The 24,976-nt window shown below is 49.5% G+C and overlaps 1 protein-coding gene across 1 annotated transcript in view; it reads left to right on the top strand.

The window, feature by feature from the left end:
• The first annotated feature begins 266 nt into the window (after positions 1-266).
• The window catches only part of LOC144511064 (synaptosomal-associated protein 25-like), a 93,163-nt gene continuing 68,453 nt past the window's right edge, over positions 267-24,976 (top strand). Inside the window, exons 1-2 of the mRNA XM_078241034.1 lie at positions 267-418; positions 9,556-9,597. Of these exons, the coding sequence (XP_078097160.1) occupies positions 347-418; positions 9,556-9,597 (114 nt within the window). The 5' untranslated portion in view covers positions 267-346. The remainder of the gene's footprint in view (positions 419-9,555; positions 9,598-24,976) is intronic.

A 24,976-nucleotide genomic window follows, 5' to 3' on the forward strand; every position in this document is an offset into this window, starting at 1 on the left:
TATAAATCTGGAATATAAAACTAGTCTCAGTAATGGTGACCATGAAACTATCATCAATTGTCATTCAAAACTCATCTGGTTCACCAATGTCCCATGACAGTGCAGTGCTCCTTCAGTACTGCACTGGAGTGGGGTATTTGGAGTGTGACTCAGACCCATGATCTGCTGCCTCAGTGATGGGAGTAATATCAGCTGAGTGACGGCTGACAATAAGTGCTCTCGATGTGATAGGTGTGCTAACGTGTTCCCCTCTCTCTGATTTTCAGATCCTTGAAAGCCACTGTGCCTTGTGCAACCACAAGTGCTTGTTCGTGACGTGACGGCACGATTAACCAACGGGGGCGGCATGGACGGCAATGTGGATATGAGGTCGGAGCTGGAGGAGATGCAGCGCTGTGCTGACCAGATAACGGATGAGGTGAGAGGCCCATCCCAGAGGGTATTTCTCTGTAAATTCATTCTCCCATTGCACAGGAAGTTTGGAATTGCTAAATCAACGGTGCAGCTAGTTGGAAACAAGAATGGAGTTGTCAATCAATTAAAGTGATAGATCTCTATCGATCAGTCTATAACAGATCCAGACAGGATACATGGAGAGGTTTGTGAACAAACTCAACTGTTCTCCCCAAACTGGTTACATTCACCGAACGCCATGTATCAAGTTACTCAAGACCCAAACTTAGACAAAGAACAAAGGACAATACAGCACAGGAACAGGCCCTTCGGCCCTCCAAGCCCGCGCCGCTCCCTGGTCCAAACTAGACCATTCTCTTGTATCCTTCCATTCCCACTCCGTTCATGTGGCTATCTAGATAAGTCTTAAACGTTCCCAGTGTGTCCGCCTCCACCACCTTGCCTGGCAGCGCGTTCCAGGCCCCCACCACCCTTTGTGTAAAATACGTCCTTCTGATATCCGTGTTAAACCCGCCCCCCCCCTCACCTTGAACCTATGACCCCTCGTGAACGTCACCGCCGACCTGAGAAAAAGCTTCCCACCGTTCACCCTATCTATGCCTTTCAGAATTTTATACACCTCGATTACGTCACCCCTCATCCTCCGTCTTTCCAGTGAGAACAACCCCAGTTTACCCAACCTCTCCTCATAACTAAGCCCCTCCATACCAGGCAACATCCTGGTAAACCTCCTCTGCACTCTCTCTAAAGCCTCCACGTCCTTCTGGTAGTGTGGCGACCAGAACTGGACGCAGTGTTCCAAATGCGGCCGAACCAACGTTCTATACATCTGCAACATCAGACCCCAACTTTTATACTCTATGCCCCGTCCTATAAAGGCAAGCATGGCATATGCCTTCTTCACCACCTTCTCCACCTGTGACGTCACCTTCAAGGATCTGTGGACTTGCACACCCAGGTCCCTCTGCGTATCTACACCTTATATCTTATTATGCAGGTCAGTTAGCCAGAGGGTGGTGAATCTGTGGAACTCATTGCCACAGAAGGCTGTGGAGGCCGGGTCACTGAGTGTATTTAAAACAGAGATAGATGGGTTCTTGATTGGTAAGGGGATCAAAGGTTACAGGGAAAAGGCAGGAGAATGGGGTTGAGGAACTTATCAGCCATGTTTAAATGGCGGAGCAGACTCGATGGGGCAAGTGGCCTAATTCTGCGCCTATATCTTATGATCTTATCTAAAGAAATCTATCTAAATATGCATTTGAATGAACTCAGACTTCCATTGTGTCCCCCCGGCATTCCTCCATAGATTGGCCACTTGCTTTATGAAGTATGGTTGGGAACTCATGGTTGAGATTATTCCTCCTCCAAGCATGAAGCCATGTCCCCTGGATTTACTGTTCAAAGTGAAACGAATTGTTACAGTGAACATCATCCATCCCCTTTCAAATCCTAAAAGCAGTCATCACATCTTCTTTCAACCTTCTCGTTCCCTTCGAGAACGGCCCATCCGTTACAGCGACCAGTTACATAATCACTGCTCATCCCTCCCCACCCCCACCCCCCGACACAGATTAGTCATTCTGATTAATCTCTTATAGAATCACTGTGGCAGAGACAAAGGCCATTTGGCCCATCAACTTCATGCCAGCTCTCTCTAGAGCAATCCAATCAGTCCTATTCCCTCACTATATCGCTGTAGTTCTGCAAGTTTATTTCCCTCAAACGCCCATCCAATTTCCTTTTGAAATTATTAATTGCCTCCTCTTCCACCACCCTCCGAGGCAGCAGGTTTCAGATCATTACCACTCGCTGTGTAAAATTTCTTTTCCTCACACCCCCTCCTGGGCGGCACGGTAGCACAGTGGTTAGCACTGCTGCTTCACAGCTCCAGGGTCCCGGGTTCGATTCCCGGCTCGGGTCACTGTCTGTGTGGAGTTTGCACATTCTCCTCGTGTCTGCGTGGGTTTCCTCCGGGTGCTCCGGTTTCCTCCCACAGTCCAAAGATGTGCGGGTTAGGTTGATTGGCCAGGTTAAAAAAATTGCCCCTTAGAGTCCTGGGATGTGTAGGTTAGAGGGATTAGCGGGTAAAATGTGTGGGGGTAGGGCCTGGGTGGGATTGTGGTCGGTGCAGACTCGATGGGCCGAATGGCCTCCTTCTGCACTGTAGGGTTTCTATGATTTCTATGAAATCTTGCCCGAAACCTTAAATGTGTCACCAGTTCCTTCAGCCATTCGTTAACGGGAGCTGCTTTTCTTTGTCTACTTTGTCAAAAGTTGTCAGAATCTGGTACTGTAAAGTTCCACAGTTCACCACCTCTTCTGCGATTTTGATTACTTGTGCAGACGATTGCCCGCTGCGGCCCCAAATCTTTGCCTATCCGTGATTTAAATGAACTAAAAACAACAAGCTCTTGTAACTAGCAGTTCTTCCTGTCTGAGGAAGTGTGTGCGTGTGTGAGAGAGAGAGGGAGGGTGTGTGTGAGAGAGAGAGGGAGGGTGTGTGTGAGAGAGGGAGGGTGTGTGTGTGTGAGAGAGGGAGGGTGTGTGTGTGAGAGAGAGGGAGGGTGTGTGTGTGAGAGAGAGGGAGGGTGTGTGTGTGAGAGAGAGGGTGTGTGTGTGAGAGAGGGAGGGTGTGTGTGAGAGAGAGAGGGAGGGTGTGTGTGAGAGAGGGAGGGTGTGTGTGTGAGAGAGAGGGAGGGTGTGTGTGAGAGAGAGAGGGAGGGTGTGTGTGTGAGAGAGAGAGGGAGGGTGTGTGTGAGAGAGAGAGGGAGGGTGTGTGTGAGAGAGAGAGAGGGAGGGTGTGTGTGAGAGAGAGGGAGGGTGTGTGTGTGAGAGAGAGAGGGAGGGTGTGTGTGAGAGAGAGAGGGAGGGTGTGTGTGAGAGAGAGAGGGAGGGTGTGTGTGAGAGAGAGAGGGAGGGTGTGTGTGAGAGAGAGAGGGAGGGTGTGTGTGAGAGAGAGAGGGAGGGTGTGTGTGTGAGAGAGAGGGAGGGTGTGTGTGTGAGAGAGAGGGAGGGTGTGTGTGTGAGAGAGAGGGAGGGTGTGTGTGTGAGAGAGAGAGGGAGGGTGTGTGTGTGAGAGAGAGGGAGGGTGTGTGTGTGAGAGAGAGGGAGGGTGTGTGTGAGAGAGAGAGGGAGGGTGTGAGAGAGAGCGAGGGACTGTGTGAGAGAACGAGGGTGTGTGTGAGAGAGAGCGAGGGAGTGTGTGTGTGAGAGAGCGAAGGAGGGTGTGTGAGAGAGAGAGGGAGGGTGTGTGTGAGAGAGAGTGGGAGGGTGTGTGTGTGAGAGAGAGCGAGGGAGGGTGTGTGTGAGAGAGAAGGAGGGTGTGTGTGTGAGAGAGAGGGAGGGTGTGAGAGAGAGCGAGGGACTGTGTGAGAGAACAAGAGTGTGTGTGAGAGAGAGCGAGGGACTGTGTGAGAGAACAAGAGTGTGTGTGAGAGAGAGCGCACGAGGGAGTGTGTGTGAGAGTGTGTGCGTATGTGTGTGAGAGAGAGAGTGAGTGTGGGACTGTGTGTGTGTGTGAGAGAGAGCGAGTGTGTGTGCACGCGCGCACGAGGGAGTGTGTGTTCGTTTCAATAACTCCAGTATCCTTTTTGTACAAGAGCTATGCACACAAATTATTGCACTGATCATTTCTAAAGTGGCAGAATTACAGCCCATCGAGTCTGCACCGACCACAATCCCATCCAGACCCTATCCCTGTAACCCCCATAGCTACCCTGCTCATCCCCCTGACGCTAAGAGGCAATTTTCCATGGCTTAATCCACATCTTTTATTGTATTTATTACAGTCACACCTGGTTGAAAGGATACAGGAGAACACATTACATTAGTCAGGAGGGGTATATTGATCTTAGAGGCTGTGGGAGGGGTGCATGAGGTATTCTGTAACTCAGCAATAGATCAGTAAAATCACTTCGAACTTCAGAGTAACTATTTAAGGTATCCAGACCAGACGCTACGCGGGACTCCTCCTCACCCCACAACCCCCCCCACCCCGCCCCACCCACCCTGACTGCATTCCCCCACCTTTGATTTGTGTGGGATTCCTGTCAATCCTAACAGCAGGGCCTTGTTTGAATAAGTCTCTGTAGAGGACTGAGTGTCACCTGATTAGATTGACAACATGGTCACTGGGGGTGGGTGACATTGCAAGGCGACAGTGTGGTCTCAGCCAAGGATCGGCAGTCAGTGTGGTTTTTTTATTCAGTTGTGGGACATGGGCGTCGCTGGCTGGGCCAGCATTTATTGCCCACCCCTATTTGCCCTTGAAGGGCAGTTGAGAGTCAACCACATTGCTGTGGCTCTGGAGTCACATGTAGGCCAGACCGGGTAAGGACGGCAGATTTCCTTCCCTAAGAGACAATACCTCTGGAGACAATACCCTAGGCCTCACACTGGAACATAAGAACATAAGAAATAGGAGCAGGAGTAGGCCATTTAGCCCCTCGAGCCTGCCCCGCCATTCAATAAGATCATGGCTGATCTGAAGTGGATCAGTACCACTTACCCGCCTGATCCCCGTAACCCCTAATTCCCTTACCGATCAGGAATCTATCTACCCGTGATTTAAACATATTCAGCGAGGTAGCCTCCACCACTTCAGTGGGCAGAGAATTCCAGAGATTCACCACCCTCTGAGAAGGGTAGGCTGGGGTTGTAGGAGGTCTTGATAGTTGTGATAATCATTGCAGCTCAACTCGTTGAGACATTTCTGAGTGACACGATAGAGCTTTAGAAAAATAGCCTTCCTTTTTCTTCAAATGAGTGATGCATGTTAGTATCAACATTTTTTTAAAAAATGTTTTCCTTGAGTTTTGTGAATCTGGAGTGGCTGAGATTGCTACGTCTTATTTCTCTGTGGCACAGAAATCCTCCGTCTGCTTGTAAAATAACGAAGGGACCAGGTTGGCAGTAATTTCACCGAGTTTCCCTGAGGGTGACCGGGGCAGCGAATAATAGGAGAGTGAGAATGGAAGCGGCGAGATCGGGAGAGGTTTGACCTTGAGGATGGAGGAGATATTAAAGACGGGAGGCCGCAGTGTGTGATGGGGAAGCGGGTAATTAGTGCTGACAGCTCGTGGCTGTGTGTTAGTGGGACCTGAGACTGCAAAGAGCAAAAACAAACACCCACCTTCCTGATCATTGGGATATGGTGGTTTGTTAAGTGAGATACCAATAGGGAAGAGGGAGGATTAAATGGAACAACAGACAAGGGGCAGGAGCAGAGTCCTGGCTGATTTAACGCTGCTGTTTATTTTTCTGAAAGAGAATTTCAGCCTTTCAGTTGCAGAGTAAGAGGAGAGCACGTTGGTTAAAGCTCTGCTCTAGGGGATCCACCAGGCCTGTGCTTGCTGATCTTAATTGGCTTTCACTCCAACAAAACCTCGAGTTTAAAATCCTCATTGCTCTCCATGGCCTCATCCTGATATCAGCAGCCAGCAGCCCAGCCCACCAGGCTCTCAGCTTTCCTCTGCATTCTGGTCTGGAGTATTGCCACCGTGAGTGGCCAGGCCTCGAGTTATCTGCTCACGGAGCTCCGTATTCCCCTCACTGACACCACTCTGCCTCTCTCTCTCTCTCCCCTTGGCTCACCCTCTCTGATGCGTCCTTACAAAAGCAAAAATACTTCGGATGCTGGGAATCTCACAGAGAAACAAAAGCTGCTGAAAATGCACAGCAGGCCAGGCAGCGTCTGTGGAGAGAGAAAGGGGAGGTGCAGCTTCTGGGCTCCCCAGTGCCCAATTTGGGGATTACCCCAATGATGCTCTGGGGAAACCCTCTGGGACGTTCTTGGGTACAGGTTAACCCGGCTACTGTCCAGAAAGGTTAACCTGCCCTGGTCAATGATACTGGGAACCATCCACCAAACTGATTTAAATCGCTAACTTTGGATGTTCCTGCTTGCCTCACGCCAATAGTTACCCTGCAGGAGTTAGAAAAAATAAAATCACTTCGAACTTCAGAATCATAGAATTCCAATAGTGCATTTGGCTCATCGAGTCTGCACCGACCACAGTCCCACCCGCCACTATTCCCGTAACCCCATATATTTACCCTGCTAATCCCCCTGACACTAGGGTCAATTTAGCATGGCCAATCCACCTAACCCACACATCTTTCGGACCGTGGGAGGAAATCGAAGCATCCGGAAGAAACCCAGGCGGACACGGGGAGAATGTGCAGACTCCACACAGACAGTGACCCAAGCCGGGAATTGAACCCGGGTCCCTGGCGCTATGAGGCAGCAGTGCTAACCCACTGCTGCCGTGCCACCCACGGAGAGAGAGAGGTGGAGAGATGAAGGAGTTAACTGTGACTATTCCACGGCCCAGTGATTGGACAGCAATGGAGGAGAAATAGAATCTTTTGGGTTACTGTCTGTGCAAAGTGTGCGATATTGTAATATAACGCATATAACAAGTGAGACAGCATCGGATATTGAAATAGATTAACAGCAGCACTGACAGTAACTCGGTTAATTTCCCTCTGGTCCTGCTTACACTGTCTGCCAGTTGTCTATTCTGTTAACCCCTTGCTGAACCTCAAAGCTGCAGTCTAAACTGGATGGTATTAACCTCTTCGCGTCTCCATTGTGTATACTCCACAATCAGGTCTGTGTGTGTGTCTGTGTGTGTGTCTGTGTGTGTGTGTGTGTCTGTGTGTGTGTGGGGGGGGGGGGAGGTAGAGGAGTGTTGCCACCTTCTTTCTTAGCAGCAGTGATCACAGGCTCCCATCACTCTCAGTCCACACAACCACAACGCTGACTGTAATGTGGCACTGCCAGGCTGTGAGAAAGAAGGTGGCAACACCCCCCACCCCCAACCCCACTCGTCTAGTCACAGTGCCACTATGCCACCATTCTCCAACTCTGTGTTTTTGTGCAGGATTTGATTTATTATTGTCACATGTATTAACATACAGTGAAAAGTATTGTTTCTTGCGCGCTTTACAGACAAAGCATACCGTTCATAGAGAAGGAAAGGAGAGAGTGCAGAATGTAGTGTTACAGTAATAGCTAGGGTAATCACTAGGAAACGGTAATTGTCAATAAAAGTATCCACACACACACACAAGTGTTGTGAAGTTGGGGAGTGTAATTGTAGAGTGGTGCTTCTCTAATGCAAGGGGGAAATGCATTGCATGGTCCCTTTTAAAAGGTGGTGCTTTTTCCATGCTTAGGGAGTTAAAAAAATGCAAGTACACAGAGAGTCCCAAACTGAAGCATTTGTATCGAAAGGCCAAGCAACAGTTTCACCAAGGCAACAGGCTTTTGAATATTTGAATTTAGCAAATCAATTTGAATTAGGCACTTAGATACCAAGAATCTATTAAATTTAAATCTGACGGTTTTGACAACCTAGGATCAATCCTGTTGTGGGAAATATTGATGTGTCATCACGGGTATAAAAGAAGGGGGCAGTGGGACAGAAGGAGAGAAAAACTGTCACCTGCCACAGCTCAAAACACAATCTAGATAACAAAGGTACCAAAGAAGGAAGAAGTTCCAGGCAGAAGAATCAATAGAGGAGGCCCAGAATATTGCAGAAGATACAAACCTGGTTGTAATTTAGAGAGTGACTAAATTCTGCTCTCTCTCCTTCCCTTATCTATGAACGGTATGTTTTTGTTCATGAGTGGGAATTGTATTTATTGGAACAGCATTCCATTAGAATCTTGTTTTATTCGGTTTGTTAATAATTTAGTTAAGTTGTTCACTGTTAGTTAGATAAATAAATTGTTACGTGTTGATTTTAGGGTGAGTGTCAGGGATTTATTTAACCACGAGAAGTTGCTGAAGAACAGGTTGCACCACTTTACAGATTATAAGGCGAGGTACTCTTTGGGTGTTTTGTTGTTAGTTCTCAGAGGGGTGTCAACCTCCGCTTTATAACACAAGCACAGACCTGTGTCCTTGCTCTGTCTGCCAGAGAAATTGTAAGCTCAGTCAGAGGAATGGGGCACACTCTGTACAGAGCTACCCATACTTGGCAGACTCCCAAACTTGGGATAAGACATGGACATGCATTAAGGGTGAGCAGCCACATCGGCCAGTATAGGGATTGATCCTGTGACTTTGGGATCACCCTGTGTTAGCATCACACTCTAACCATCCGAGGTAATGGGCGGCAGGGTGGCACAGTGGGTTAGCACTGCTGCCTCACAACGCCAGGGACCCGTGTTCGATTCCCGGCTCGGGTCACTGTCTGTGCGGAGTCTGCACATTCTCCCCGTGTCTACATGGGTTTCCTCCGGGTGCTCCGGTTTCCTCCCACAGTCCGAAAGACATGCTGGATAGGTGCATTGACCATGCTAAATTCTCCCTCAGTGTACCCGAACAGGTTGTGGTGACAAGGGGATTTTCACAGTAACTTCATTGCAGTGTTAATGTAAGCCTACTTGTGACACTCATAAATAAACTTAAATCATCAACCACCTTCACTGAACTGCCCAGGTAGATGAGATGGGGAGCCAGCGAGCTAATGAAGGCAACACAGCGGACAGACAAGCAAGAACAAAGCAGCTCACATTTTGGGCGTGACATGTTTACATAAACACTTTCCATTATAAATGTCGAGATTGGAATTTATAATGGGAAAAGTTGATCCAAAAGTGTGAGAAAAACATGTCATCAGGAAGTATGGTTTTACAGACAGGAATGTGTGCAAATTGGCATTTTTATTATTAATTAATTATATTTCTCAGCACTCGTACACCATTCCACTCTATATCCAATAAGGAGGATTTGTTTCCAATCTCAGTGCAGGGTTGAGATTGGGCACTGGTTGCTCGGTGCTTGTCGGGGGATCTGGGGAAGGGACAGTTCCCCTCTGTGTCTCGGCAAATATTTAACCCTCAACCAGCATCACTAAAAGCAGATTACCTGGCCATTATAACATTGCTTATTGTGGGATCCTGCTGTGTGCAACACGGCCACCATGTTTTCCTCTGAGTTTGGGAAAGGGTGCTATATAAATGCAAGTTCTTTCTGTGTTCGTTCTTGGAGCTTGTCGGGGCACTGAAGAGGTTAAAGGTTGCTCTTTTTGTGTCTTTTGTTTATCAAAGGGCATTTGCTGCTGGTAAAATGATGCCTTCACGTTGTTTGCGATGGTCTAACTGTGTGTTTCTCTCTCTTCACAGTCCCTGGAAAGCACTCGCCGTATGCTGCAACTGGTGGAGGAGGTACTGTGCCCATAAATTTAATTTATTTTCTGCATTGTAAATTCCTGATGAGTCACAGCCACATTTCTATGACATTCCGGGCATTGCTTGGGATCATCACGGAGTGGGATTTACATCGAGTGGGACAAAATGGAAATGAAATGGAAACTTCCTTCCCCTCCAGCTCCTCCCTCAGCCCAAATTCTGTTTAACGTCCATTGACTACTCCTACCCAAGTGACCTGTGTGGACATCCATGGTGAACACTCTGACCATGAAGGGATCAAGCTTATCCCCACTCAACACTTTGTAATCAGGTGGCCACTAGCACTGGGACCCCTGACCATTCAGTTCCCTCCTTTGCCCGGAAATGCAAGAGAGATATCAATCTTCCTCCCACTATCTTTGTGAGGGTCAGTCAACAGAACGGGTGCAGAGGAGATTTACAAGGATGTTGCCGGGATTAAGTGGTATGTCTTATGAGGATAGGTTGAGAGAGCTAGGTCTATTCTCCTTGGAGTAGCGAAGGATGAGAGGTGACCTGATAGAGGCGTATAAGATGTTGAGAGGTATTGATAGAGTGGATTCTCAGAGGCTTTTACCCAGGGCTGGAATGGTTGTCACAAGAGCCCACAGGTTTAGGGTGCTGGGGAGTAGGTACAGAGGAGATGTTAGGGGTAAGTTTTTCACTCAGAGGGTGGTGGGTGCGTGGAATCGGCTGCCGGTAGTGGTGGTGGAAGCGGATTCGATTGAGTCTTTTAAGAGACTTTTGGATAGGTTCATGGAGGTTAGTAAGATAGAGGGTTATAGGTGAGCCGAGAAGGTAAGGAAATTGTTCGGCGCAACTTGTGGGCCGAAGGGCCTGTTTGTGCTGTAGCTTTAAGAACATAAGAAATAGGAGCAGGAGTAGGCCATCTAGCCCCTCGAGCCTGCCCCGCCATTCAATAAGATCATGGCTGATCTGACGTGGATCAGTACCACTTACCCACCTGATCCCCATAACCCTTAATTCCCTTACCGATCAGGAATCCATCCATCCGCGCTTTAAACATATTCAGCGAGGTAGCCTCCACCACCTCAGTGGGCAGAGAATTCCAGAGATTCACCACCCTCTGGGAGAAGAAGTTCCTCCTCAACTCTGTCTTAAACCGACCCCCCTTTATTTTGAGGCTGTGTCCTCTAGTTTTAACTTCCTTACTAAGTGGAAAGAATCTCTCCGCCTCCACCCTATCCAGCCCCCGCATTATCTTATAAGTCTCCATAAGATCCCCCCTCATCCTTCTAAACTCCAACGAGTACAAACCCAATCTCCTCAGCCTCTCCTCATAATCCAAACCCCTCATCTCCGGTATCAACCTGGTGAACCTTCTCTGCACTCCCTCCAATGCCAATATATCCTTCCTCATATAAGGGGACCAATACTGCACACAGTATTCCAGCTGCGGCCTCACCAATGCCCTGTACAGGTGCATCAAGACATCCCTGCTTTTATATTCTATCCCCTTCGCAATATAGGCCAACATCCCATTTGCCTTCTTGATCACCTGTTGTACCTGCAGACTGGGCTTTTGCGTCTCATGCACAAGGACCCCCAGGTCCCTTTGCACGGTAGCATGTTTTAATTTGTTTCCATTGAGATAGTAATCCCATCTATTCTAACATAGCACTGATTGGCAATTGAATTGAGATTGGCAATCCAATGTAGGATTAATAATCCAATTCAGGGTTAATAATCCAATTCAGGGTTAATAATCCATTTGGGATTGGCAATGCAATTGGGAACCTCCCTGTCCTCCACACTCAGTCCCTGGGACCAGGAATACAAATAACCAAAGAGAAATTGAAACCCGCCCCCCTCCCGCTTTTGCCCTCCGAGAACAGCCTCAGATTTTATACTTGATTGGAGCCTCAGATGTAAATATTCTGAATGAATGAATATTATGCTTCAAGCATTGGAAGAAAACTGCCCTCTGATCTGTTATGGCTGTTTCATTTTGGATTTGGGCTACCTTGTGAAACAATCTGGCAAAGCTTGCCAGTTAGTTTTTATTCTACAATGTTTGAGTTGCTTCTTTTTCCAAACAAGACAGTTTGAAGCTGGAGTTCAGGGTTTCTAAGAAATCATGGATTGAACAACATGGTCAGAGAAGGATGATCTCAGGCTGGTCAAGTTGGTGGTACAAGTTCACAGTGAGGACCTGTTGAAACGGTAGAGGTAACCCTCATCTGTCAAACTACCGTCTTAATTCTTCGGCCCAAGTTGATCACGCTACCAGTGACAGACGGCACGGTGGTTAGCACTGCTGCCGAAGTGCCAGGAACCTGGGTTCAATTCCCAGCTTGGTTCACTGTCTGTGCGGAGTTTGCACATTCTCCCCGTGTTTGTGTGGGTTTTCTCCGGGTGCTCCGGTTTTCCTCCCACAGTCCAAAGATGTGTGGGTTAGGTGCATTGGCCATGATAAATTGATCCTTAATGTCCAAAGGTATCAGGTTTGGTGGATTAGCCAAGGTAAATGCACAGGGTTATAGGATAGGGCAGGGGGAAGGGCCTGGGTAAGATGCTCTTTTGGAGAATTGGTGCAGATTTGATGAGCCGAATGGCCTACCTCTGTACTGTATTTATTCTATGGTTCAATAGTACCCTCTTTATCCAGCCAGAATCATCATCTCCGCAAAGCAACCTGTTCAAATGGAGCGTGAGTGATGAAAGGCGCTATATAAGCGCAGGTCTTTCTTTTGGAAATGGATGGGTAGTGGGGATTGTTCTGACCTGTCATGGGACAGGAAACATGCCAGCATGGTTATTAAATCTGATTAATCTTCACCACGCAAATACCCTCTCCAGCAAATAATTAGTCTGCTTGTCCCAGTTGATGCACTGAAAAGAACATCTGCTCATGCGAATCTTTGTGCTAATAACACAAGCAATCGACAGACGGGTTGTAAATGTGAACTGGCAGCTTAACTACAGGACAAAGTCTGAGACTCACAGTCTCCACTGGTGTCAACACAAGGATTTTATCCCAACTTTAAGGTTTAAGGTGCGTGGGGAAAAGTTTAGAGGAGCTGTGTGAGGCAAATGTTTTACACAGAGGGTGGTGAATGTCTGGAACCCGCTGCCCGGGGAGGTGGTGCGAGCAGGGACGATAGCGGCATTTAAGGGGCAACTAGACAAATACGTGAATAGGATGGGAATGGAAGGATACGGACTCCGTAAGTGCATATGGTTTTAGTTTAGGCAGGCATCATGATCGGCACAGACTTGGAGCGCCGAAGGGCCTGTTCCTGTGCTGTACTGTTCTTTGTTCTTTATTACAATCTGAGTAAAGCATCCAGCAGTATAACTCCAAACCTGGACTGCATATGGAGAGAGCCATACTGGTTTACGGGCCTGTCACTGGTGATGCGAACAACATGGCTGATGAATTAAGACCATAATAAAAAGAAAATAAACTTAAGCTACAGCGCTGCCATCTATTGCACGCTGAAAACTTGTTCCCTACAGATTAAATGAAGAGAAACCCAGGGAGATGGTGCTTAGCTTTGGTCAGTTACAACTTTAATCTCGAGGGTGTTTGTTGTCTATGAGGAAGGGTTGAATAAACTAGGATTGTTTTCACTGGAAAGACAGGCTGAGGGGGAGACCTGGTAGAGGCCTATAAAATTATCAGAGGCAAAGAGGGTGGATGGTCAGAGGCTGTTTTCCCAGGGTGTAAGTGTCAATTAGAAAGGGGTCACAGGTTCAAGGTGAGAGGGGGAAAGTTTAAGGGAGATGTGCGGGGGAAGTTTTTCCACGCAGAGAGGGGTGGGTGCCTGGAACGCGCTGCCAGAGGAGGTGGTGGAAGCAGGCACATTAGCAACATTTAAGAGGCATCTGGATGGGTCCATGAATAGGGAGCGAATAGAGGGATACGGACCCAGTAAGGGCAGAAGGTTTTTTTTTTCGTTTAGTTAGGGCATCATGATCGGCACAAGCTTGGAGGGCTGAAGGGCCTGTTCCTTGTTCTTTGTTTAATGTAAGTTCAATACTGCTATGTTGTACTAAGGTTCTTGTAAATATTATTTTATTTTTATGCTAATATTTCCCTGGCATCCAAACGCTCTGGAGGCAGCTGATTGAGGAGAGGCCATCTGGATTAATAAACTGACTGCTTTGGCAGACTGTGTATCATTAACCTCATAAAAATGTCATACCACTGAATCTACTGCGGAATAGCTTTTTTAAAAACCATTAAACCCAAAGGTTAACAGTGTAAGATTCTTCCGAATGTTAAGGATGACTGAGAAAGCATGATTCTAAAGCTTTCCTGCTGACACTGAGTTCCGAGTGTTGTTGAAAGAGTCGCTCATTTCCAGTTTCAGTCTCGGAGCAGTGGAGTTGGCATCCCATAACCTCAGGTAATGACTGGAGCATTCGAGTGGCTCCATAGAATCCCTACAGTGCAGAAAGAGCCATCCGGTCCACCGAGTCTGCACTGACTCTTCGAAAGAGCCTCCCTCCCAGACCCACCCCTCCACGCTATCCCTGTGCACTGGCGGCACGGTGGCGCAGTGGTCAGCGCTGCTGCCTCACAGCGCCAGGGATCTGGGTTCCATTCCCAGCTCGGGTCACTGTCTGTGTGGAGTTTGCACATTCTCCTCGTGTCTGCGTGGGTTTTCTCCAAGTGCTCTGGTTTCCTCCCACAGTCCGAAGATGTGCAGGTTAGGTGGATTGTCCATGCTAAATTGCCCCTTAATGTTAGGGGGACTAGCTAGGGTAAATGCATGAGATTATGGGGATAGAGCTGGGTGGGATTGTGGCCGGTGCAGACTCGATGGGCTGAATGGTCTCCTTCTGCACTGTAGGGATTCTATGATCACGGCCAATCCACCTAATCCTGCACATTTCTGACACTAAGGTGCAATTTAGCATGGCCAAACCAAATGACCTGTTGCTGTGTGTAAAATCTCTACCTTTTTCTGTCTGAACTCAGCAATTTTGCAACTACAAAATGTTCAAAGAGTCATAGAGTTCTGCAGCACAAAGGAGGCCCTTCAGCCCATCGTGTCTGCACCTACTATCAAACACCTATCTATTCTAATCCCATTTCCCAGCACTTGGTCCATAGCCTTGTTTGCTGTGGTGTTTCAAGTTCTCTTCTAAATGCTTCTTAAATGTTGTGAGGGTTCCGCCTCTACCAGCCTTTCAGGCAGCGAGTTCCAGATTCCCACCACCTCAGATCTCCTGCTCCTTACCTTAAATCTGTGCCCCCTGGTTATTGATCTCCCTATTAATGGGAAAGGTTTCTTCCTATCCACCCTATCTCTATCCCTCATAATGTTGTACACCTCAATCAGGTCCAAAGATGTGCAGGTTTCGATGATTGGCCGTGCTAACTTGCCCCATAGTGTCCAAAGATGTGTAGGTTAGATGGACTTGCCTTGGGAAATATATGGGGATAGGGTGTGGGAAAGGGCCTGGGTGGGATGCTCTGTTAGAGTCGGGTATGAACATGATGGGCTGAATGGCCTCTTCTAAACTGTAGGGATTCTATGATGTCCCCCCTCAGCTTTCTCTGCTCTTAAGGAAAACAACCCCAACCTAACCAGCTTCTAGAAATCATAGAAACCCTACAGTGTAGAAGGAGGCCATTCGGCCCATCGAGTCTGCACCGACCACAATCCCACCCAGGCCCTACCCCCACATATTTACCCGCTAATCCCTCTAACCTACACATCCCAGGACTCTAAGGGGCAATTTTTAACCTGGCCAATCAACCTAACCCGCACATCTTTGGACTGTGGGAGGAAACCGGAGCACCCGGAGGAAACCCACGCAGACACGAGGAGAATGTGCAAACTCCACACAGACAGTGACCCGAGCCGGGAATTGAACCCGGGACCCTGGAGCTGTGAAGCAGCAGTGCTAACCACTGTGCTACTTCTGAAACGCTCCAGCCCAGGCAACGTCCTGGTGAATCTCCTCTGTATCCTTTCCAGTGCTATCACACCCTTCCTGTAATGTGGCGACCCAGAATTCCACATAGTATTCTAACTGTGGCCTAACGAGCGTTTGATATAGTTCCATCATAATCTCCCTGTTCTTATATTCTATGCCTCAGCTAATAAAGGCAAGTATAGAACGTAGAACATAGGACAGTACAGCACAGAACAGGCCCTTCGGCCCACGTTGTTGTGCCGAGCTTTGTCTGAAACCCAGATCAAGCTATTTCCTCCCTATCATCCCGAAGTACTCCATGTGCCTATCCAATAGCTTCTTAAATGTTCCTAAAGTTTCTGACTCCACTATCACTGCAGGCAATCCATTCCACACCCCAACCACTCTCTGAGTAAAAAACCTACCTCGGACATCCTTCCTATATCTCCCACCATGAACCCTATAGTTATGCCCCCTAGTTACCGCTCCATTCACCCGAGGAAATAGTCTTTGAACGTTCACTCTATCTATCCCCCTCATCATCTTATAAACCTCTATCAAGTCTCCTCTCAACCTTCTCCGCTCCAAAGAGAAAAGCCCAAGTTCCCTCAACCTTTCCTCATAAGACCTACCCTCCAAACCAGGCAGCATCCTGGTAAATCTCCTTTGCACTCTTTCCAGTGTCTCCACATCCTTCTTATAGTGAGGTGACCAGAACTGCACACACTATTTCAAATGTGGTCTCACCAAGGTCCTGTACAGTTGCAGCATAACCCCACGGCTCTTAAACTCAAACCCCCTGTTAATGAACGCCAACACACTATAGGCCTTCACGGCTCTATCCATGAGTGGCAACCTTCAGAGATCTATGGATATGAACCCCAAGATCTCTCTGTTCCTCCACATTCTTCAGAACCCTACCTTTGACCCTGTAATCCACATTTAAATTTGTCCTACCAAAATGAATCACCTCGCATTTGTCAGGGTTAAACTCCATTTGCCATTTTTCAGCCCAGCTCTGCATCCTATCTATATCTCTTTGCAGCCTACAACAGCCCTCCACCTCATCCACTACTCCACCAATCTTGGTGTCATCAGCAAATTTACTGATCCACCCTTCAGCCCCCTCTTCCAAGTCATTTATAAAAATGACAAATAGCAGAGGACCAAGCACTGATCCCTGTGGCACTCCGCTGGCAACCGGTTTCCAGTCCGAAAATTTTCCATCCACCACCACCCTCTGTCTTCTGTTAGATAGCCAGTTACCTATCCAATCGGCCAAACTTCCCTCTATCCCACACATCCTTACTTTCTTCATAAGCCGACCATGGGGGACTTTATCAAACGCCTTACTAAAATATATCACATATATAGTATCACATATGCCTTCTTAACCACCTTACCTACCTGTCAGTGATAGCACTCCCACCTCTGATTTCAAGCTCCACTGGAGACATGAAGACAAAGTCCATGTTTGGCGCTTTGGTGCAGTGCGATGTTGTACTTCAGATGAGACCTGAAACCCAGGCCCTGTCTGCAAATTGCTCAACTTCCTCCAGGCACCACACCCAAAGTGGAACTTGGTGACCATGGACCCCCATTGGATGGGACCGTGATTACGCTGGGCAAAGTATTGAGTGGTTTGCTGTTGCCTCCTGCAATGTGACTGATCAGAAAACTCTCCTGGTCTTACCTACAGGCATATTGGAAGGATTTACAGGCTGATAATCAACTTGTTTGGCCAACACTGATTTGATTTATCATTGTCACATGTATTAGCATACAGTGAAAAGTATTGTTTCGTGCACGCTATACAGAGAAAGCATACCGTTCATAGAGAAGGAAAGGAGAGAGTGCAGAATGGAGTGTTACATGCGAATGTAGCGAACATGCCTTCCTTGGCCATTGTGCCCCGAAGTGGGGCTCAAACCCGGAGCTTCTGAACAGAAACAAGGACACTGCCCACTGCACCAGAAAACCTCCCTATAGCTCAACCAGCATAATATATTCAGATAGTTATCGCCTTGCAGGAGCAGGCTGCATGTGGTGTTAGCTGCCACATTTCCAAACATCACAACAGTGGCGAACGTTTACAAGTGTTTAATTGTGTGTAAGGTGCTTGGAGATGTCCCTGGGTCCTGAAAGATGCTAAGTGAATGCAAGTTTTTCCTGACCTGACTCTGTCCGGAATTTCCCCAACCGTTCATGCCAGTGGGATTTTCCACCCAGAGATTTAGCTTGTTGCCAGATTCTCTGTGTTCGCTGCAGCGGGAGTGTGGCATGAACGGGCCAGTAGGATTGTGCCCCGTGTCTCTCACTCCATCATAGAAAGATCCAGCAAATAGCAAAAAAAAGTTTCCAATAAATGTCTGTTAAAATCTATTAATCAACCTACTTCAATGCAATGTGAAAATTCAGCACATATTCTATCTTCTGAAAACACATGAATGGTCTTTTTAGGTGAACAGTAGTAACGCTCATTAATATTCAGAAGTCTTCCTTCTCTTTGTGAAGTCAGCCATGCCGATGAATGCAGTGCCTTGTGTCTCCAGTGTAGTGGTATCTGCACTTCCTATTTTTGCAGTATGGATATGCCGGGAGCAGTTCTGACAGACAATTCATTGACCGTAACTTAGCTTGACTCCTGTAAACTCAATTAGTAGCACCTCAGAGTCAGAAGTGATATATATTTTATATGTATTGAGATTGAGGATCAGCCATTGAATATTGAATGGCAGAACAGGCTAGAGGGGCTGAATGGCCCACTGAACATAGAACAGTACAGCACAGAACAGGCCCTTCGGCCCACGATGTTGTGCCGAGCTTTATCTGAAACCACTGACTGCTTCTGTCATGGGTCCTAGTGCTACTCAGGGCTTCAACACATTGAAACTTGACTGACCTTCCAGTGAGTGGCTGACCTGGTGGTGAGGTGGGATAAATTGTTAATCTGTCCTTCAGATTGAAGCAGCCATCACAGATCCATTAACATGGCTCAGAGAACATCAGCAGGTTCTGCTGGTGCTTTGAGCATCCTCCTCCTTCAGAGCTGGACTCCATGGAGGAGCACATCGTGTTGTCCCTTTGGTTAAGAGCTGATTGGTTACTCATCATCTCTACATTCCCAATACAGTGGCCTTGCCAGTAACCTCCTGCTTACTCCTTCCCACCCACCCCTGGCCTTGCTACAACCTCTTGCTTACTCCTTCCCACCCACTCCTGGCCTTGTTACAACCTCTTGCTTACTCCTTCCCACCCACCCCTGGCCTTGCTACAACCTCCCACTTACTCCTTCCCACCCACCCCCACAGAGGGATAAGTGCAGTTCCAACAACTCTCAGGAAGCTCAATCCCATCCAGGACTAAGGTGCCTGTTTGACACCCCATCCTCCTCCTTAAACATTCTGCAGCAGACACGGGGCGAACCTTCCCCTCAGAGCACATGGTGTTGGCTGAGGAGAGAAAATCACTGTGCAGCTGCAGGGCCGAGCTTTCTCTCTGCATTTTAGTGCACTCTGCGCAAAAAACAATATCTGGGGGCGTGTTTTTCACCATCACTGTGGTGGGGCAGGGCCTGATAGACCCACAACACTGGCTCCATCGAGATCAGGGCACTATCTCTATAGGGTTAGGGTGACCGCAATCAGCATTAAAAATAAACACACACACTCACACAAACGCACGCACACACACACACACAAACGCACGCACACGCGCACACTCGCACACACTCACGCACGCACACACTCACATTCACTCACTCACACACACTCGGGCACACACACATTCACTCACTCGCACACACGGGCACACACACATTCACTCACTCGCACACACTCGCGCACACACACATTCACTCACTCGCACACACTCACGCACACACACATTCACTCGCACACACTCACGCACACACACATTCACTCACTCGCACACACTCGCGCACACACACATTCACTCACTCGCACACACGCGCACACACACATTCACTCACTCGCACACACTCGCGCACACACACATTCACTCACTCGCACACACGCGCACACACACATTCACTCACTCGCACACACTCGTGCACACACACATTCACTCACTCGCACACACTCACGCACACACACATTCACTCACTCGCACACACTCGCGCACACACACATTCACTCACTCGCGCACACACACATTCACTCACTCGCACACACACACATTCACTCACTCGCACACACTCGCGCACGCACACATTCACTCACTCGCACACACTCGCGCACGCACACATTCACTCACTCGCGCACACACACATTCACTCACTCGCACACACTCGCGCACACACACATTCACTCACTCGCACACACTCGCGCACACACATTCACTCACTCGCACACACTCGCGCGCACACACATTAACTCACTCGCGCACACACACATTCACTCACTCGCGCACACACACATTCACTCACTCGCGCACACACACATTCACTCACTCGCGCACACACATTCACTCACTCGTGCACACACATTCACTCGCTCGCGCACACACACATTCACTCGCTCGCGCACACACACATTCACTTGCTCGCGCACACACACATTCACTCACTCGCGCAAACACACATTCACTCGCTCGCGCAAACACACATTCACTCGCTCGCGCACACACACATTCACTCACTCGCGCACACACACATTCACACACTCGCACACACACATTCAGTCTCGCGCGCACACACATTCACTCACTCGCACACACTCGCGCACACACACATTAACTCACTCGCGCACACACACATTCACTCACTCGCGCACACACATTCACTCACTCGCACACACTCACGCACACACACATTCACTCACTCGCGCACACACACATTCACTCACTCACTTACGCACACACACATTCACACACTCGCGCACACACACATTCACTCACTCGCGCGCACACACACACACACACTCGCGCACACACACATTCACTCACTCGCGCACACACATTCACACACTCGCGCACACACACATTCACACACTCACGCACACACACATTCACTCACTCGCGCACACACACATTCACTCACTCGCGCACACACATTCACTCACTCGTGCACACACATTCACTCGCTCGCGCACACACACATTCACTCGCTCGCGCACACACACATTCACTTGCTCGCGCACACACACATTCACTCACTCGCGCAAACACACATTCACTCGCTCGCGCACACACACATTCACTCACTCGCGCACACACACATTCACACACTCGCACACACACACACACTCGCGCACACACACATTCTCTCTCGCGCACACACATTCACTCTCGCGCGCACACACACATTCACTCACTCGCGCACACACATTCACTCACTCGCGCACACACACATTCACTCACTCGCACACACACGCGCGCACACACACATTCACTCACTCGTGCGCACACACATTCACACACTCGCACACACACACACACTCGCGCACACACACATTCACACACTCGCACACACACATTCACACACACTCGCGCACACACACATTCTCTCTCGCGCACACACATTCACTCTCGCGCGCACACACACATTCACTCACTCGCACACACTCGCGCACACACACATTAACTCACTCGCGCACACACACATTCACTCACTCGCGCACACACACATTCACTCACTCGCACACACTCGCGCACACACACATTCACTCACTCGCACACACTCGCGCACACACACATTCACTCACTCGCACACACTCGCGCACACACACATTCACTCACTCGCGCACACACACATTCACTCACTCGCGCACACACACATTCACTCACTCGCACACACTCGCGCACACACACATTCACTCACTCGCACACACTCGCGCACACACACATTAACTCACTCGCGCACACACACATTCACTCACTCGCGCACACACACATTCACTCACTCGCACACGAACACATTCACTCACTCGCGCACACACACTCACTCGCGCACACACACTCACACTCGCGCACACACACATTCACTCTCGCACACACACACATTCACTCACTCGCGCACACACACATTCACTCACTCGCGCACACACATTCACTCACTCGCGCACACACACATTCACTCACTCGCGCACACACACATTCACTTGCTCGCGCACACACACATTCACTCGCTCGCGCACACACACATTCTCTCGCTCGCGCACACACACATTCTCTCGCTCGCGCGCACACACATTCACTCGCTCGTGCACACACACATTCTCTCGCTCGCGCGCACACACATTCACTCGCTCGCGCACACACACATTCACTAGCTCGCGCACACACACATTCACTCGCACGCGCACACACACATTCTCTCGCTCGCGCACACACACATTCTCTCGCTCGCGCGCACACACATTCACTCGCTCGCGCACACACATTCTCTCGCTCGCGCGCACACACATTCACTCGCTCGCGCAAACACACATTCACTCGCTCGCGCACACACACACACTCGCGCACACACACATTCACTCACTCGCGCACACACACGCATTCACTCACTCGCACACACCCACATTCACTCGCTCGCGCAAACACACATTCACTCGCTCGCGCACACACACATTCACTCATTCGCACACACACACATTCACACACTCGCACACACACACACACTCGCGCACACACACATTCACTCACTCGCGCACACACATTCACTCACTCGCGCACACACACATTCACTCACTCGCACACACACACGCGCGCACACACACATTCACTCACTCGTGCGCACACACATTCACACACTCGCACACACACACACACTCGCGCACACACACATTCACACACTCGCACACACACATTCACACACACTCGCGCACACACACATTCTCTCTCGCGCACACACATTCACTCTCGCGCGCACACAGACATTCACTCACTCGCACACACTCGCGCACACACACATTAACTCACTCGCGCACACACACATTCACTCACTCGCGCACACACACATTCACTTACTCGCACACACTCGCGCACACACACATTCACTCACTCGCACACACTCGCGCACACACACATTCACTCACTCGCACACACTCGCGCACACACACATTAACTCACTCGCGCACACACACATTCACTCACTCGCGCACACACACATTCACTCACTCGCGCACACACACATTCACTCACTCGCACACACTCGCGCACACACACATTAACTCACTCGCGCACACACACATTCACTCACTCGCGCACACACACATTCACTCACTCGCACACGAACACATTCACTCACTCGCGCACACACACTCACTCGCGCACACACACTCACACTCGCGCACACACACATTCACTCACTCGCACACACACACACATTCACTCTCGCACACACACACATTCACTCACTCGCGCACACACACACATTCACTCTCGCACACACACACATTCACTCACTCGCACACACACACATTCACTCACTCGCGCACACACATTCACTCACTCGCGCACACACACATTCACTTGCTCGCGCACACACACATTCACTCGCTCGCGCACACACACATTCACTAGCTCGCGCACACACACATTCACTCGCTCGCGCACACACACATTCTCTCGCTCGCGCACACACACATTCTCTCGCTCGCGCGCACACACATTCACTCGCTCGCGCAAACACACATTCACTCGCTCGCGCACACACACACACTCGCGCACACACACATTCACTCACTCGCACACACACACATTCACTCACTCGCACACACCCACATTCACTCGCTCGCGCAAACACACATTCACTCGCTCGCGCACACACACATTCACTCACTCGCACACACACACATTCACTCACTCGCGCACACACACATTCACTCACTCGCGCACGCACACATTCACTCACTCGCGCACACACACACACACTCGCGCACACACACATTCACTCACTCGCGCACACACACATTCACTCACTCGCACATACTCGCGCACACACACATTTACTCACTCGCACACACTCGCGCATACACACATTCACACTTGCGCGCACACACATTCACACACACTCGCGCATACACACATTCACACACGCGCGCACACACACATTTACACACGCGCGCACACCCACATTCACTCACTCGCGCAAACACACATTCACTCGCTCGCGCACACACACATTCACTCACTCGCGCACACACACATTCACTCACTCGCGCACTCACACATTCACTCACTCGCACACACACACTCGCGCATACACATATTCACTCACTCGCGCACACACGCATTCACTCACTCGCGCACACACACATTCACACACTCGCACACACACTCGCGCACACACACATTCACTCACTCGCGCACACACACATTCACTCACTCGCGCACACACATTCACTCACTCGCGCACACACACATTCACTCACTCGCGCACACACACGCGCGCACACACACATTCACTCTCGCGCACACACACACACACTCGCGCACACACACATTCACTCACTCGCGCACACACACATTCACACACTCGCGCACACACACACGCACACTCGCGCACACACACACACTCACTCGCGCACACACACACATTCACACACTCGCGCACACACACATTCACTCACTCGCGCACACACACATTCACTCACTCGCGCACACACACGCGCGCACACACACATTCACTCTCGCGCACACACACACACACTCGCGCACACACACATTCACTCACTCGCGCACACACACATTCACACACTCGCGCACACACACACACACACACTCGCGCACACACACACACACTCACTCGCGCACACACACACATTCACACACTCGCGCACACACACATTCACTCACTCGCGCACACACACATTCACTCACTCGCGCACACACACGCGCGCACACACACATTCACTCTCGCGCACACACACACTCGCGCACACACACATTCACTCACTCGCGCACACACACATTCACACACTCGCGCACACACACACTCGCGCACACACACACACACTCACTCGCGCACACACACACATTCACACACTCGCGCACACACACATTCACTCACTCGCGCACACACACATTCACTCACTCGCGCACACACACACATTCACACACTCGCGCACACACACATTCACTCACTCGCGCACACACACATTCAATCACTCGCGCACGCACACATTCACTCACTCGCGCACACACACACACACTCGCGCACACACACATTCACTCACTCGCGCACACACACATTCACTCACTCGCACACACCCACATTCACTCGCTCGCGCAAACACACATTCACTCACTCGCACACACCCACATTCACTCGCTCGCGCAAACACACATTCACTCGCTCGCGCACACACACACATTCACTCACTCGCACACACACACATTCACACACTCGCACACACACACACTCGCGCACACACACATTCACTCACTCGCGCGCACACACACACTCGCGCACACACACATTCACTCACTCGCGCACACACACATTCACTCACTCGCGCACACA

Source organism: Mustelus asterias, chromosome 24 (assembly GCF_964213995.1).
Source record: "Mustelus asterias chromosome 24, sMusAst1.hap1.1, whole genome shotgun sequence".
Lineage (NCBI taxonomy): Eukaryota > Metazoa > Chordata > Chondrichthyes > Carcharhiniformes > Triakidae > Mustelus > Mustelus asterias.